Source organism: Miscanthus floridulus, chromosome 4 (genome assembly GCF_019320115.1).
Source record: "Miscanthus floridulus cultivar M001 chromosome 4, ASM1932011v1, whole genome shotgun sequence".
Lineage (NCBI taxonomy): Eukaryota > Viridiplantae > Streptophyta > Magnoliopsida > Poales > Poaceae > Miscanthus > Miscanthus floridulus.
This window is the reverse complement of record NC_089583.1, coordinates 22409939-22428372: the sequence shown is the minus strand read 5'-3', so window position 1 is coordinate 22428372 and position 18434 is coordinate 22409939. Positions and strand designations below refer to the sequence as shown.

General features: G+C 43.9%; 2 protein-coding genes across 2 annotated transcripts; one reads left to right on the top strand and one right to left on the bottom strand.

Annotated features, from left to right (window-relative positions):
* Positions 1 to 3143: 3143 nt before the first annotated feature.
* LOC136551137 (NDR1/HIN1-like protein 10) lies at positions 3144 to 4119 on the top strand. Its single transcript, XM_066542722.1, has one exon. It carries the CDS (start codon positions 3244 to 3246, stop codon positions 3880 to 3882), a length of 639 nt encoding a protein of 212 aa, XP_066398819.1. The 5' UTR covers positions 3144 to 3243; the 3' UTR covers positions 3883 to 4119.
* A 3507-nt stretch (positions 4120 to 7626) lies between these two features.
* LOC136549533 (uncharacterized) lies at positions 7627 to 13565 on the bottom strand. Its single transcript, XM_066540837.1, has 3 exons — positions 13257 to 13565; positions 12926 to 13152; positions 7627 to 8024 (listed from the first exon to the last, which is right to left on the bottom strand). Exons 2-3 carry the CDS (start codon positions 13085 to 13087, stop codon positions 7845 to 7847), a joined length of 342 nt encoding a protein of 113 aa, XP_066396934.1. The 5' UTR covers positions 13088 to 13152; positions 13257 to 13565; the 3' UTR covers positions 7627 to 7844.
* Positions 13566 to 18434: the final 4869 nt, after the last annotated feature.

Sequence of the window (18434 nt, the reverse complement as noted above, 5' to 3'; positions counted from 1 at the left end):
AGAGCGGCAGCTCAGTGGAGAGGTGAGTGAACAGTAACCCGCAACCCTAGCCGGGCGGTGAGAGCTCGCTTATATACGGTGGCCAGCCCAGGGCACCTGGTCCAACCTCCTTGCGGGCGGGCGGAGCTGGGCCGAGCCTAGCTCAAGGAAAATGGCCAATTCGGCCATTCGATCCTGGCCCGGCTCCAGGCATACGGCTGGCTCTAGTTAGCCAGGCTTCAACCTATTTTCAAGCAACCAAACAGTCCAAAACTGATCCAAGGGAACCAGGCTATGGGTTAGGCACCCAACCGAACACACCATATACGTCTATGTCACGCCATCGCGGACAGCTACGCCAGCTGCCTGCGCTGCTTCCATGACGGCACTTGTGCATGGTGGAGGGAGAAGTTCGTCGACGGCGAGCTCAGGAAGGTGTTCCTACGCACGCCGTGATTTGGTGAGACTGGAGCAATGCGGCAGTGCTGCCCGTGAAGATCTCCACGTCACCGCCTGCAAGGTGAAGTACCAGGTGGAGTGCGGCACTGCGGCGGGCCGGAGAAGCGCGCTGAGAACGATGACTTTGTCCATGCCCAGGTGGCCACGCAGGTGCTGCCGCGGGGAGACGACGTCGTTTTCGGCATCGCGCACCAGCACTCGGGTGGCATCGGTGCATCTGTGCGGCCAGGACGGGCGGCTATAGTGCGAGACGGCTACTTACGGCCAGGGGCATGAGGCCGGGAACGGGGCGGGCTACATTGTCAGGATAAGTACAACAGCGAGCGGCATTAGAGAATATCGTTCTCATTTTTCAAGAGATTAAATACTTTCAACTTTAACTAAATATATATAAATAATTATTACTATTTAATTATTTATAGAACATAATAAGCATTATTAGATTAATCATTTATTATATTTTCATATTAAACTTATTTAAAGATACAAATATTATTCATATTTTAGATAAATTTAAGAAAGTTTGACAGATAGTTGTTCGGCTGATCGTTTTTGCGGCTGATAAGCCGGCTACGGCCGTTTTGTTATGAAAGAAAAATATTGTACTTGTTATGAAAGAAAAATATTGTACTCACCATGTTCGCTTGATCGTATCAGCCATGCTTATCAGCCATGATACTCTCTTACAATAAAACAGCATCAGTCGACTTATAAACCATGAAAACGATCAAGCGAACAGGGTGATGACCGATAAGCCGGGCAGATAAGTAGTAACAACATTTTTTTTTGATAGAGCGAGCACGTGTAATGCTCCGTCCATCCCCTGCCCAGCCCAGCATTGACGGCCTCTTCTCCTTGGTCAAGTCAACCTTTCTTGTCTTCCATCAAAAGACCTAACAATAGGGAGGATAGCAACCCGTGAGCTACCCTGCGCCCCTTGCCCCGTCTCCCTCGCTCGCCACTCATCAGCAATTCAGCACCCATGTGTTCTAATATAGAGGGGATTAAAAAAGGTGAATTATAAAATATAGGGGATGTGTGTTCTAGTAGAGTGTGAAACCCCCATCCCCTTTATACAAGTGGGAACACATGTCAATGGAAATCTCTCTCTCCTCTTCTCTTTCTCTCCCTCTTTGTCTCTCTCAGTGATGATAGATCGAAGCAGGCATGGACCACACGGTACGTCCACGGGGCATGACGCTACAAGGACTGCTCGACGGTGGCTACCCATCGGTGCGGCGATGGCTAACCGGCCTACTTGTGCACATGGCAGTGGATGCTGGTTCGGCGTGAGACAAGGCGTGGCAGTGGCCGTGGCACGGGGCACGGCTTCGCAATGGCTGCCCGCTCAGCTTGCGTGTGTGTGGCGAGGAACGGCGGCGACTACTCGCCTAGGCTGGTGCGGCGCGGCACAACCATAGCATGCATATGGGGCCCGAGATGCCAGTGAGAGGGGAAGGAGCAAAATGGGATTGTGAAAATTTGTTGGTTGTTCCCTTCTTTCGTGGGATTGAGGGATTGATTTTTCTTAATAATTGAAAAAATAGGGGGGGGGGGGGGGGGGGGGGTGGAGGAGATTGAAAAGAGGATCTACTGAAGATTTTTTTACTTCAATCCCCTTTATCACTAGTTATAGGTAAAGAGGATCTAGTGGATATGTTGAATCCATCTTGAGTTGCCCCACATCCAGCAAGAGTAAAAATGAGATCGATCCATCCCGACTCTGGTCGTCCCTAGAGCAAACGTAAGTGCACTGTGACTAATCATACATACAAGAATAAGAAAATTTATCACATGAAACTAGTATTGTTTTGGACTATTTATGAAATACATTTTAATTATCTATATATATAGGGGTGTAAATGGCATATATAATATGAATGTAAAGCTTGAAACCGAGTTTGAAAATAATTGGACCCAACGTAGTAATCGTGGCTGAAATTTAAATCAGAAATATATAAAATTTGAAAAATTCGAGTTTCTAGTTGTTACTGCGTGCATAGCATGTTTGAACAAACATGTAAAAATGTGCGTTCGCCGTGGGACGTAAACGTAACGCATTTTCGTTTCGATCACACGCCTTTGAATTTCGTATACCATCATGGACTAAACTCAGCCATCGAGGGTGTTGCATCTGTAGCATTTCTTCAGAGTACCTATTCCATTTTTCGTAGAAGTGTCATACTGGGTCGATAAAAGACAATAATGTTGGGACCCCTCCCGCTGATGGGAACTCTCATTATCGTTAGGTTGATGGGACCTCTTACGCTGTCCGCTGTCCTGCACAAAACATGGCTGGTTTGGTACCCTGAGACACGGTGGTGTTTTTGTTAAAAATAGCATTGGCATTCAGTATTCAGGACTCCCTCCATCCACAAAGAATATCATTCTCATTTTTCAAGAGACTAAATACTTTCAACTTTAACTAAATATATATAAATATTTATTACTATTTATAGAACATAATAAGCATTATTAGATTAATCATTTATTATATTTTTATAATAAACTTATTTAAAGATATAAATAATATTAATATTTTAATTAAATTTATGAAAGTTTAACACATGGTTGTTCGGCTGATGGCTTTTGCGACGGATAAGCTCGTGTAATGCTCCGTCCATCCCCTGCCCAGCCCAGCATTGACGGCTTCTTCTCCTTGGTCAAGTCAACCTTTCTTGTCTTGCATCAAAAGACCCATCAATAGGGAGGATAGCAACCCGTGAGCCACCCTGCGCGCCTGCCCCGTCTCCCTCGCTCGCCACTCATCAGCAATTCAGCACCCAAAGCCGACGCCGGCGAAACATGGGGAAGCTCGGCGAGTGCTGGGACGACTGCTGCTACAAGTGGGACGAGTGGAAGTACTGCCTGCTCTGCGTCGGCATCGTGGCCGCCGTCATCCTCTTCGCCGTGCTCCTCGCCGCGTTCTGCTTCGTCCGCCACCTCGACGTCTCCGTCGACGACGCCTCGCTGACGCGGTTCGAGCTGGCGACGACCCCGCCGGCGCTGACGTCGCTGTCGTACAACCTGTCCCTCACCCTGGTGATCCGCAACCCGAACTGGGCGATGGGCCTCAAGAACACCAAGCCGCTGGAGGCGCAGTACAAGTTCGACGACCAGGCGTTCGACCGGTTCCAGCTCGCCGACAAAGGCGCCAAGCACCCCGCGGGGAAGACCCGCGTGTACCACCTGTCCCCGGCCGGCACCACGAGGGCCGTCATGCTCGGGAACGCCGGCGAGGCCGAGTTCCGGAAGGAGAACGCCACGGGGGTGTTCGAGGTGGAGGTGGCCGTCGTCGGGGAGGTCCGGTACACGGCGCGCTACACCAAGTGCAAGGTCGAGGCGTCGTGCCCGCTCAAGCTGCAGCTCGCGCCGCCGGGGACGACGGCCGTCGTGTTCCAGAAGGTCAAGTGCAAGCTCACCAAGCCGGAGAAGAACTGCTAGTGCTAGCACGTGCAGGCACATAGCTGCTGGTGGCACGTTAACAACCTTGCATTATTGTCGCGTTCGTGTGCGTTGTGTGTTTGGTATGGTGGTGGCGATGATGGGATTAGATTTGTTCTGTCTGAGTTAATCAGGATTTCTTTCGATTGTGTGTGTGTGTGTGTTGCAACCTACGTGGAATCTGATTTGTTTTCGCCCAGTTTTTCTTCTATGAAATTTCTATAAACCTATTGTTTATTTCTTCGTCTTCTTTTTATGTTTGTTCATGCACGTAGAATTCGAGAACGGAGGCACATTGATCTTGCACTAGAAATGGCAGAGCCAGGGTCGTCGCAGTGCTCGTCGGCGGCGCCGCGCCGGCGAGCCGGGAGTCCATGACCGGCTGAAAGTTCTTTTCTTGCGCGCAAGGCCCCCTTGTTCGTGTCACGTAAGCTCTATTTACTTGCAAACGGGGACAGGAATCGCAAAACACTCTTTCAGAATCAGAGTACGAAGAATAATAATAATAAAAAGATGAGAGAAACTGCGAATAAAAGAATCTAAGGCGACACGAGCCACTTTCGCAGGAGGCAGGTAGGGAGAAAGAAGGAAGGCACGCGACACGACACGCTTGTCCGAGAAAACAACGGCTAGTAGGCACATGATGACGCGCTTTATGTTTGAGGATGCTTTGTCAGCTAGCCCTTTCGATTGGCCAATCCGAGTGAGGATTTGAAGAAGAAAATTACCTCTAGTTTGGCCAATAGAATCCGGCCATCGGCAATTAGAGGTTTGCTTGTCTCAACCTTTAAATTTGTGTTCATTCATCTCGTCCTAAAAAAATGGTTGGTAAAACACGAGACACAACCCACTTGCACATTCTTGCTAGGATGGTAATAATGACCGCCTCTTTGGAAGCGCAATAAAGACAAAACACACACAAAAAAAAGGTGAAATATACTCCTCTAATTTATCTTTAGGGCAACTCCAAGACTCTCTATATATCATTCTTCATCGATACAAATACAAATTTTATTGAAAAGAATATACTCCAATAGTTATTTAATTAGATATTCAAATATTGATAGTATTTATTCTGGATTTTTCGCTAGCCAAAGCTGGAGAATGGAGTTGACTCCCTAGAGTATATACAAAATCTGTTGGAGGGTGGACAGGTATAGAAAGCGACTTTTATTCAAATAGCTCTGCAAACGATGATTTAGAGAGTAAGAAGTTTAAGAAAGACTCTTGGAAATGCCTACAAATCTTATTTTGTTGCACTAGTCTATCAACTCATGTTCATTCATGGAGCATGGTTTAGTAATTTTAATGGAAGTAAGTGTTATAAATTCATGGATAAACTTACGGGTTAGGGCCAATAGCTAATCCAAATTGTTAATCTCTCTCTCTCTCTTAATTGTTTATATTTTGACATGGTACGTGTAGATATTTATTTTTTGTTTGGTTGTAATAAAAATTAGTTACCATTGACTACTCCATATATATAGGGTCTGTTCGGCAGGACTGAAAAATACTGTTCTGACTGATTGTTGTGAGAGAAAAATACTGTTCTGGCAGGACATAAATAGTATTTTTGTCAGGTGGCTGGCCAGCCGGCAACCAGCCAGCCAGCCAGCCGAACACCCTCATACTTTTTAAACCCTATTCGTATGGAGAGGTTTGTTGACGTACATTGAAAGCTTTCAATGTCCTGGTTCCTCTCGTTCTGGTGGATAATCCTCACTCTATTATAAATTATAAGTCGTTTTAATTTTTTTAGTTTTTTTAAGAGAACGTTTTAATTTTTCTAGTTACATGACTTTTACTCTGTATGGAGTCTTGTGTACATGTGTAACTAATGGAGTCTTTTCTACCGGAACAAGCTCTAAATATTGACAGACATGCAAACAAAACTGAACCCTTCGCAAGAAAAAAAGAAAATAAGCAATTCATTGTTGTTATAGCGGCAGTAATAATCAGGAACTTGAGATTAGCAGCACAAGTTCAATCCTTTATTGCTTATTAGTACTTGCATTGGAAATTACTTTGAGCCCTCTAGCACCACTGCATGGATCCAAAAACATCTCTCGATCAGTTGATATTTTACGAATAGCAGGCAAAACCATCAAACAGCATGCAGGCAACCGTTACGGGTCTATTTGGTAGAGCTCCACCAGCTTCAGATCGACCAAAAACAGATTTAGATTCACTTTTTTCAGTCAAACGTTTTTTGGATCCAGCAGCCTCACATGGATTTGCTCCACCAAAACCATGGATCTAGCTCTAGATCCATTAAATTAGTGGAGCACCTTAAGGGGTGGGGTGCTCAACGAATCAAAGTTGGTGAAGTTGAAGAAAATTACCCACAATGTCACTCATTATACAGAAAAAACGGCTCGTTCTTTTCTTTCCTATCTTGTTCCCCATCGCTCCATGTCGTGCCCCCGCCCACCACCCCCGGCCGGCCAAGCACCGCCCCGCCCGTGGCCGACCACACGCCCGCCCCTGGCCGACCCCTCCGTGCGAACTCGAGGAAGAAGTCGTGCCTTTTTCCCCCCTAGCATGTGGGCCCGGATTTCAATGAGGCAGGGACAAACGCTGGAGTCGTACCAAACATTTTGATAAATCCAGGATCCACGGTGAATCTGAGTGAATCAGATCTAGGCCGTGTTTAGTTCACGCACCGAATCGGCGTTGCCAAAATTTCGGGGCACTGTAGGTACAGTACCATTTTTGTTTTTATTTGCTAATACTTGTCCAATCGTTGACTAATTAGGCTCAAAACGTTCGTCTCGCAAAGTACAACCAAACTGTGTAATTAGTTTTTAATTTCGTCAACATTTAGTACTCCATGCATGTACCGTAAGTTTGATGTGACGGGGAATCTTCTTTTTGCATAGTGTCCAATTCTGGAATTGGGAGGAACTAAACATGGCCCTAACTGAAAGGATCTGGAGCCGATGGAGCTCTGCCAACAAATTCTTACTGCGTGCAACCTTTGCAGGAATATTTTGGAGGAACTTCCTTGAAGTAGGTCAGCCCAAGATCTGATCAACCGAGGGATGATGTCCAATGGGCTGCGGGCCCATATCCCCATCCATCAAAGCTCCCAACTAAAAGATACCCCGTTCGCTTGGCTGATAAACTATGGCTAAAATTCGCCCTGTTCGTTTAGGCTTTTGGCTTATAAGCTATGGCTAAAAGTACTGTTGGCTGGTTTGGTGTGAGAGAAAAATATTGTTCGTTGGCTGATAAGCTATGATTTATAAGTCAAATACGACCAAGCGAACAGACCAAGCGAACAGACTAACTACTGTTGGCTAATTTATCGTGAGAAAAAAATACTGTTTGTTGACTGAAAAAGTACGGCTTAATGCCAAGCGAACATGACAAAGTAGTTAAGGCCAGTCCACCGAAAGCTCCATGAGATCCATCTTTTATTCGGAAAATATATATCTACCTCTTCCCAATCTGTGTGAGTTATGTGAAGCAATAACATACGCTACATACTCCCTCCGTTCCTTGTATCTTAATTTGTTTTTCTATCTTGTCACTGTGGTCATGTATGGTCACAGACTGTCTTCTGAAGGTCCATACTTACTACTATATAATACATTTAACTATAAAAATTCTCGGGGACACAAGCTAAGAAGGAGCACAATGAGGCGACATGCCTGAACTGAACAGTTCATCAGCCAACTTTTAATCTGATGAATGCACTCACAGGTCAAATACAAAAATCAGAGACTGCATATATTTTAGCCATTGAGGGAAGAAAGAATGGTAAGGTAACTTTCCAGGTGAATTAGTAGCCGGCCCGCGACCTAAAAGCACATTACAAATTACAATTCTCTACAGGCTTACCAGGGGTTATCCACTAGTCGGCGAGTATCAAATATACAATACAGTGAATTCAAGTATTCAGAGGACTATTTTGCTCTTTGGCAGCTGTACTAGCATCGTAGAACCATGTATGCCAAGGATCATCGTCTATTCTCATCTTCAATGATCTCATGTCCCTTGACTTCACTTACTTCTGTGGCAGCAGCAGCAGTAGCAGCATGAACAGTGTTATTGCTACCACGGCAGTGCAGTAGCTGGCGCTGAAGGCTCTCGATAAGCTGGTTAAGCTGTTGAATATTTTTCTCCTGAGATAATATAATCTGCAGGTGGCACGTAAAATTTCTCTGAGGAAAAGACCTGGATATTTAGGCATGAAGCTTAGCAAAACCATGCCCTCGAGAAATAAACGTGGACCAAAAGGCAGATAAAGGACTGCTTCTCCAATTGCAGGGTTTCTCAAGGTTAAATTTTGCATATCATAATTTTGCGAACAAATGGAAGTACTTCATCAGTAATCAGTTATTCTACAACAAGAATCGAGTTGTCAAGCACAAATTCTGTCATATGATTTTATGACTTTAAAGCCTAAGATTGATTGCACCGATCTGACTCGAAGGAAGGGTCTCAGTTTGGTAGAATCTAAATATTTGGTTAGGAGCAGGAACAAAATTTTCATATGATGCTATCCAATTCTAACAGACTGGTGATTTTTTGTGAAAAGTAACTTGCATATGTCAAACTAATGTGATACTTAACTCTTCATTTGTTCATGTTCCATCCTATGATGTTTACTTTAAAATATAATTTTGGAAAAAAACATAAGTTGTCATGTGGGGCAGCCGGGGACTGGCTGCATGCAGGCAGGACGGTATCCCAGGGGGTGCCGGCTGTAATCAATGGCAATTAGAGTCTGGGGAAGAGATTAGAGTTAATGAGATATTAGAGTCATTGATGGGGACAGAAACGAGGAGCTAGAGGCTAGGTGCCTAGGGGCTGGGCACCTCTATTTATACCCTGTAACCAGTTTATGATGAGGCAAGCAATGAACAACAAACAATCCAGTTACCCCCAAATATTCTAGTCTCCCTCCACGCTGACGTTGCCCGGCCTTCCTCTTGGCAATGGTTATCCTCTCTATCCCCGATATGAACTAAGGTTCATAGCATAAGTTGAAGAAGCATTTTTTAAATAAATACATTATTGATGAAATAGATGATACTCCCGAGTCACAAATAAGTGGCAATTTGCTGTGTCCAATCAAAGTGTCTAATCTTTGACCATCAGTACCTCATATTGTGATGGAACATTTCAAAATGCTGAGTATCATTGCATTAATACCGATTTATGTTGTACATACAAAGTTTGGGCGTACCCAGTGCAGAGAACTCCCGCTCTGTGCGGGGTCTGGGGAAGGGTGTCAGTGGCAAGCCTTACCCTTGCCTATGCAATGCGAGGAGACCGCGACTTAGAACCCGGGACCTTCCGGTTACAGGAGGTAAGACTCTACCGCTTGTACATACAAAGTTTGTCAAAACAAAATCATGTATGTTGTACATACAAAGTTCAGTAAACCTGCATAAATACCGACGTATTTTTTTTTTCTCGAACAAGTGGGAGAACTATGTATCATTGCATTATTAGGATAAGAGAAATATACATGCCAGCACACCTCCTTTCCATGATGTTGCATTAATAAAAAATGAAAAATCCATCCTAGATGTTAAGAAACAAAACTGACAAGCTTTCAATCTGGTATTTTTCATGATGTTCTAAAAGGACCATTTGTGTTTTTCCAATCATAATATCAAAGATGAGTGAAATCAAAATTTTGTCAGATTACTTGGCTTTATGTACCATATATACATGATTTTTCATGGAAATTGTTTCAAGCACTGCAACATTTTGGATTATTGTGTTTTTGCTAATGGGAATGCTGGAACCCCTGGCCACCAAACTATTTCATATATTAGACATTACAACGATTCTGCAATTTGCAATGTCGTAAGTGCTCCAATCTGGTTCAGGATTTGAGATTTTTGACAATTTTGGTTTAACAGGTTCGACAACTCCAAAGTTATAAATCAGATTGAAGAACAACTCTTGTGGATCTTAAAAAAAAGGGCGTACCCAGTGCAGAGAGCTCCCGCTCTTTGCGGGGTTTGGAGAAGGGTGTTAGTGGCAAGCCTTACCCTCGCCTGTGCAATGCGAGGAGACCGCGACTCGAACCCGGGACCTTCCGGTCACAGGCGGTAAGACTCTACCGCTTGCACCAGGCCCGCCCTTCCTTGTGGATCTTAATGAAACATATTTAACATAAACAGTTCATTGTTCCCAAGAAGGATCATCTGTTAGCAGCAATTAAGTGACCAACTAATTATATGTACATGATTACTAGGCATGAGTTCTTGTAACACGCCTTCCATGATTAGGACCGTTAACATGCATGGATTTCATTTGTTGCTTGCAAAGAAATATGGGAGTACACAAACAGTATATTTGGCAAGGTGATGCTCCAACATAACACCAGAATCATGTTTAATTACAGTGCATCCTTAAATCTCACCACCTGGGACCTAAATGAATTTAATACACCTAGCGGACGATGTAGTGCTAGTTGATGAAAGCCGGACATGAGTGAATCAGAAACTGGAGTTATGGCGGGAGGCTTTGGAGTCCAAAGGTTTTAGACTCAGTAGAACTAAAATTGAGTATATGAGATGTGACTTCGGCACTACTACTTGGGAGGAGGAAGATATTAGTTTGGAAGGTCAAGTAGGATACCTTTCGATATTTAGGATCAATGCTACAGAGAGACGGGGATATTGATGAAGATGTTAGCCATAGAATCAAAGCAGGGTGGATGAAGTGGCGCCAAGCATCTGGTGTCCTATGTGACAAAAGGGTACCACAGAAACTAAAAGGCAAGTTTTATAGAACGACGATTAGACCTGCTTTGTTTTATGGTGCAGAATGTTGGTCTACGAAAAGACGACATGTTCAACAGATAAGTGTCGCGAAAATGCGTATGTTGCGTTGGATTTGCGGTCATACAAGAAGGGATCGAGTTCGGAACGATGATATACGTGATAGATTAGGGGTAGCACCAATTGAAGAAAAGCTTGTTCAACACCGGTTGAGATGGTTTGGACATGTCCAACGGAGACCTTCAGAGGCACCGGTGCGTAGTGGAATCCTAAGCCAAGATAGTAACATGAAGAGAGGCAGAAGAAGATCGAAGTTGACTTGGGTAGAGGCAATTAAAGGAGACTTGAAAGGATGGAATATACCCAAAGACTCAGCCTTAGATAGGAGTGCTTGGAAAACAGCTATTCACGTGGCTTCTGCTGGGTTTCAACTCTAGCCTACCCCAACTTGTTTGGGACTTAAAGGCTTTGTTGTTGTTGTTGTTGTAGTGGCAAGAAAGCCAAAGTAAATCAACTAAAAAACCTCACCACAGTGTCAAACCTTTTTTTTTTTTTTTTGCAAAAATCAGGATATAAGGCATTTTATTTATCTGAACCTAATATTTGGATTTCTAAAACTATTATACTCTATGGCATGATTACAAGTTAAAACAACTTATTCCCCTCTAGACATATAGTATATAGGACAAACTCCAGAGTGGCACTTTAAATTAAGGCATCTGCACTTTGCAAAAGTATATTAACAATCATCTAGGTATTAATGTGCATTACCCATAGAATAAAAAACAGATCTACACATATTACCACCACATCTATTTTCTCCAAATGCAGAATTGTGAACTTTGGAAAAGTACTCAAAGTTCATTATCGAAGCCATGTTAGAGCAAATGCACTTTTGCAAAAATTGAAAATAAAACAGGCAGAAAAACAAAGAAAAAAACATATGTCCATTACCCATTACATAACACAAGATAAGCTTGCAAACATACTTTTGCAATATAAATCTGCACTTGTCTTTTCCATAGAGTACATATTGACATGTTTATGCAAATTATTTTGTCAATGCCACATGTGGCACATGCACGTGTTCTGCATCAATGATTTTTCCCAATTCATATTTTTGGAAGGATGCCCATGTGGCCATGCACAAACTGTAACAAGTTTACATGATGTTCTGCAGGAAATCTGTATTACATAGTAGATGGTGTGTAGTAGAGGTGGAACTGCCTAATTAAACCGGTAACTGGAAACAACTAAACCTACTTACATGATTTTCCAAAATATTCCCATTTGTTCAAAAGGTTATCTTTGGACGTAAAACTGAAGTCAAAAGATGCAATAATTGATTTCTATACAACTGTTATCTTGATTTAGCTCCACTCAGGCATGGACCCAAAGGGTGCTGTTATTAATGAACATGCATTACATTACAAGCTTAGGCCTTGTGATGCTTTGAACACACCAACAATTCCATTTTGGTGATATAAAGTGCATGATTATTCCTTTATCTCCGTTATCTTTTATGAACTCACCAACATGCTTAACTCTTGCCTTACTAACTCCTAGGGTTCTTAACCAGATAGATGGATCTCAAAACGGCCAAAGTTCCATACTTGATCAGCTATTGCTATTTTAGACAATTAATCAACAATTCAACATAGTTGCCAATTAAAATATGGAATTGTCACTCTCATAGTATCATATTGTCAGTGGCTGTATCCACAAGGTCAGCTCGCAACTAGAAACTATGCTCCCAAACCATTGCAGAAATAGATGCGCAAATGCTTGCCGTACGTAACTGTTCCAGAAATAGTTATGCAAATGCGTGCATTACATACAAGACTCATGATATATAATGTAAGCAAGCATCCCACATTTCCTAGAAGCAATAAATTTGATAGTGTTATCAAGACAGAGGTTTGGTGAAGATTTGCACATTCGACGCATTCATTTTTGCATGTAAATAGATATATAGGCTCAACAATGCACTCCCCCAGTCAAAAAAGCTTCTTAACTAATATCCACCTTCTAGCTTACTGAAAACAGAAATCAACTTATTGTTAATTAAACATAACTATCTATAGACAGGTTCTCAATATCAATTAAGAAATAGCACAATTTATCTAGTTCCCAATTAATGGCGATTCCAATTTCAACATGCACCTAAATTTAGGTTCAGATGTCACTGCCACAAGATTTCTTCGGTAGAGGAAAAGGGACAACATCACAACAAGCACAACAGCTGCTTTAAACCCACGGAACAACTAAAAAGGAAGTGAAGCAGATTTGGTAAGAACCTTTTCCTTGACGGCGTCCTCCCTGGCGAGCAGCTGCTGCCGGCGGCGGGCGGCGGCCGGGTCGGCGGCCGCGGCCTCCCCGATCTGCTGCTTCCACTCGAACTGCGACGTGATGACGAGGACGATCAGGAGGAAGACGAGCACCACCGGCCTCGTATTCATCCCCGCACCACCAGCCGATCCCCAAATCAGAAACCAACCTCCACCTCCGCCTCCGCGTAGAGAACCTAGCAACACACAGAAACGGTAAGGAGTCAACAACTGGAGGAAGCCGGGCAGGGTCGGGGAGACGAACTAGACTTGTCGGGGAGAACCAGGAAGGGTTAATTACCAAGAGAAGCCCCGGATCTCCGGCGGTCAGGTCAGGGCTTGGGCGGGCCGCGCGAGGAGAGGCGACGGCTGTAGGTGCTGCTGGGAGAGCTGCCCAGGGGTAGTGGGAGACGGCAGTTGGGGCTCCGGACCTCCGGTGGAGGTGGAGGCGCAGCGTGGAGGGAGAAGGGAGACAGGGGAAGGGGAGGGAGCGCGTGGAATCGCGGTACAGGAGAGGAGACCGAGACGAGTTTGGCGAGGAAGGGATGCTGGTGAACGGACGCGCTTGTGCTGGCAGCGGGTGGAAGAAAGTCAGCTGAGAGCAGCTCACCTTCACGGCAGTCAGTCAGCACAAAAATAGAGGCTTTTCTATGTACTACTCTGTCTCGGTTGGGAAACGTCTTCCTCTCTCACAGGCACCGACCAAAAAAAAAAAAAACGGAGGGGATATGTTATTAAAAAAATTTGTAATTATATATATGTCATTAAAAAAAATTGACCGCACGTGAGTACCATCGTTCTGAACTTCTTTGTTCTCCAAGCCATTACGTCGGGGGTCTGTTTTTTTTTTATCACCGTTATATGTGGGTCCGGTCAATATAAAGGTCCAAAATACTCTTAGAGTAGAGAAGGGTAATGAAGTTTTGTTTCCCCCTGTGCCACTCCCTGGCTAAGCGTTTTGGCGCCAAATTGATTGGCGTTGACCCTTCTTAACCACACTAATTTAATTGATATTCAAATTATTTGCAAAAAAAATAGTTTTGAACATTGTAAATTTGAAAATCTCGCTACTCTTATATTAAACAACAACCTATTCCGACGGCAATACTTTTGTTTAGCTGGTATTAAGACTAAAATCAAAACAAAATAATAATAAGCCAAACTAATATTTTTTTAAAAAAAATCAAGATTCCTTTCCAGAGCGTCGAACGCCTTCTGGGCGTATTCGAGGCGGCCAGCCAGCCACACTTGGCGTACATGTCAACGAACGGTTGTCTCATTGTACACGTCTGGCTCGAGCTGATGCCTGAGGAAGAAGCAATGGGCTTCCATGCCATGGGCAAGCAGCCCCAAGCTGGCCAGTGGAACACCGTTGTCGCCTGCTGTGAGCGAGCCGGCCTCGTCGGCGGTGCGCAGGACCACGCGGAGCGCATGGCGATGTCGGACCGTCTCGAGCCCAGCCTCGCGACATGGAATGTCGTGCTGTCCGGCTGCTCGCGTCATGGGCGCGACTAGGAAGCGTTCGGCTTTGTTCGGAGCATGCTGGAGCGAGGGATGCGACCGGATTCCAGCTCCATGTCGAGCCTATACTCAAGTCTCTGGCCACTGGCCAGCTTGGGGCTGCTTGCCCATGGCATGGAAACCCATTGCTTCTTCATCAGGCATCAGCTCGAGTCGGACGTGTACAATGAGACAACCGTTCGTTGACATGTACGTGTGGCCGGCTGGCCGCCTCGAATACGCCCGGAAGGCGTTCGACGCTCAGGAAAGGAATCTTGATTTTTTTTAAAAAAATATTAATTTGGCTTATTATTATTTTGTTTTGATTTTAGTCTTGATACCACTGTTCGCCTAAACGGTCGTTTAGCCTGTTTACACACCGTGTAAACGCTACACAGTGATGCGCCGTTTTCGTTTAATCACCCGTTTACCCCGTTTAATTGGCCGTTTACCCCGTTTAATGTGACGTTTTGCCCGAATAATGGCCAAACGGTAGGTAACGGACTGTTTACCGTTTAGCGTTTAGGAAAACACTGCTTGATACCAGCTGGAACAAAAGTAGTGGTAGTGCCGTCGGAATAGGTTGTTGTTTAATATATGAGTAGCGAGATTTTCAAATTTACAATGTTCAAAACTATTTTTTTTGCAAATAATTTGAATATCAATTAAATTAGTGTGGTCAAGAAGGGTCAACGCCAATCAGTTTGACGCCAAAACGCTTAGCCAGGGAGTGGCACAGGGGGAAACAAAACTTCGTTACCCTTCTCTACTCTAAGGGTATTTTGGACCTTTATACTGACCGGGGCCATATGTAACTGTGAAAAACGAACAGACCACCGACGGAATGGCTTGGAGAGCAAAGAAGTTCAGAACGATGGCACTCGTATGCGGTTAATTTTTTTAATAACGTATGTGTAATTACAAACTTTTTTAATGACATACGTGGAAAAGCCTCATAAAAATACTACTCCCAAGCCTGCAACGAGCCTACGATGACATAAACCATAGTGTCGACGGACGTTCTTGCTGTCCATAAACGATTAAACGGTGTGGTTTGTACAACTTTAATGAAGTATCAAGTGACTCAAATATCTATTTCCAAGTTTGTAAATAATAGAAATAAAATGAATTATCCAAACATCTTTGAACATTTGTGGGTAGTCTTAGGGAATATTTAGATCTATGTTGTTAACTATTAGATTAGAAGCATCTCCAATAGTGGCTCCTGCTAAAATAGTGCTCCTACTTTCTGTGTAGCTCTAAGGCTATCTTCAACAATAAGTACTCAAAAGCCAGACTCATTCCACGGTATAGGTCACGCACGGTAAAATACATCCCGCACCTAAGTCTTGCATCTCCAACAACGCGCAAAAGGAGGTGTGGCGCCATGGAGGACGGGCACGACAGAGCCGAACTCGAGGACGCCGCTCTTGCACGGGAGGAAGACGATGGCGCGGATGCCATCTCCGGCCGCCTCGCGAGCGCCGCCTCCTCCCCCGCGACCCTCTCCTCTTCCCCGCGCCACGCCGGAGGGGGCCTGCCGCGGCTCCCAGTCGCGCAGCTTCTCCGCCTCCGGCGCGGGCTCGGGCCCCAGCTCCGCCTCCGCCTCCGGCGCGCGAGAGAGACGAGAGCGAGAGAGGAGCAGCGCCGGCAGTTTGCGTCGCGCGTGGAGGACGACACAACTTTGCGTCTCCTCTCTCCTCGAACGCAAATTGCGTCTTGCGTATTGGTCATCGGTTGGAGGCCGATTCCGGTACCCAAAACACCGTCTGGGACGCAAATTTGTGTTTGGGGCGCGGTGTTGGAGACAGTCTAACTGCAACAAAATCCTCTACATCTAAGCCTTATTTTATTTTGTCTCATTTTTTTACTATAATCATCACGTGTACTCCCTTCGTTCCAAATTATAAGTCGTTTTGACTTCTTTGATTTATCCATTTTGTTATGTGTCTAGACATAGGCCCCGTTCGTTCGCTGAAAAAACAAGTCGAAACACTGTTCCGACTGATTTATTGTGAGAGGAAAACACTGTTCCGACTGAAAAAACAAGCTGAAAAAAGCGGATTATAAGAGAAGCGAACAGGCCCATAATATTATATCTAGATGCATAGCAAAATAGACGTACCAAAAAAGTCATAGTGATTTATAATTTAGAATGGAGGGAGTATCATTTGTTTGACATCACAATAATTTAAATTTAAAATATTTGCAAACGTTATAATTGAGAACTATATTCAAATTCATGATTTCAAATAAGATAATTTAAATTTAAATTTGTACAAACATAAAAATTATATGGGCAAGAATTGTCTATCACACAACATAGTTCTTGCCGATCAAATCAAAGAATGAGCTAGATCCCATATGACTCGTGTCATCATGTCATCTCATAATATAAGCCAGCTGATACGGTCCCGTTCGCTTCGCTGAAAAAATAAGTCAAAACATTGTTCCGACTGATTTATTATGAAAGAAAAATACTATTTCAACTAAAAAAATAAGCTGAAAAAAACAGATTATAAAATAAGCCAACAGGCCCTGCTACTTCAAGCGCCTAGCCGCCTCCAATTCTTCTCTCTACCCACAGCACCGATGGCCATCCGACACGTATGTTACGAATGAAATTGAAATGAGACATCCAAACAAGAACTTACGTTCACCGGCGAAATGCGGCAAAAGTTAAGAAGGTTTGCTTGATTGAGTAGTGGCATTACCGGTCAAGGTCAGGTGAATTAATTAATCTATTGGTACGACAATTATTATCTATAGCCCAGGTTGTTGCACGCCATGATATTTTACATTTTTTTTCTGTAGAACACAGTAAACATATGAGCGTCCAACAGGCGGCGCAGTGACGCACGGTGGCACCCTAGTAGCAACAGTAGACCGCTGCGGCTGGCCGCTATCTGTTGCAATATGTACTTCCCGAGATCTATTTTTGAAATATCTAAATAAAATAATTACAACACATGTCTGAAATAAATAAAACACTCGAAACATGCATGTATAACTCTAGCAACATATGTAATATCCAGATCTATTTTTGTAATATTCAGATAAAACACTTGAAACATAAGTTTGAAATATATGAAACATACGTGTGTATCCATAGCAATATATGCAACATGCAGATGAAACACTTATAACATATGAAACGCTTGAAATATAGGTTTGCAACATGCATATGTTGACATTGCAACATATGCAATATCTCGTAGATCTACTTTTGCATCATCTAAACTAAACACTTAAAATATAAGTCTAAAACACGCTTGAAACACCTAAAACATGACATCGCCGGAACTACTGTAGCAAGCAAACTCGGATCAGGCGACGGGGGCGCGGCGGGGCGGAATCAGCTCGGCTAGCGCGAGATGCTGGTGCAGCGGTCGCATCAGGAGTCGTTACTGCCTGCTGCTAGTCAAGAGAGAGAGGTAGCAGTAGTCGGCGGATATCGGATCGTCGGCCGGCGCGAGTTGCAAGTCATGCTGCGGCGGTGGAGTCATTACTTGGGACTCGGGAATGGCTTTCCGTATCGGCGTGTGCGTTGTCAGGTGAAGTAGGGATTTTTTTTGTTTTTTTGTTTAAGAGAGATGCGGGCTGGTCTGCTGTACAGGCCTAGGGGCCGCATCCTGACAGACGGATGTCCATGGCCGAGCATTACCAAAAAAATATATGTGATTTAATTTGTTGAACTTATCAAATACACAAGGATACGTGTATATGGAATTAGAATAAGAAGTTGCGTCTAGATAAGAAATTACGAAAAAAAAGTTGTCGTAGGATGCAAGAACAGCAGTGACTTGTCTTTTCATGATTCCGTCTGGTCCAAAGTACTAAGGGGGTGTTTGGTTTCTACAGGAAAATTTTAGTCCCTGTCCCATCGAATGTTTGGACACATGCATGAAGTATTAAATATAGACGAAAAAAATAACTAATTGCACAGATTGTGGCTAATTTGCGAGACGAATTTTTTAAG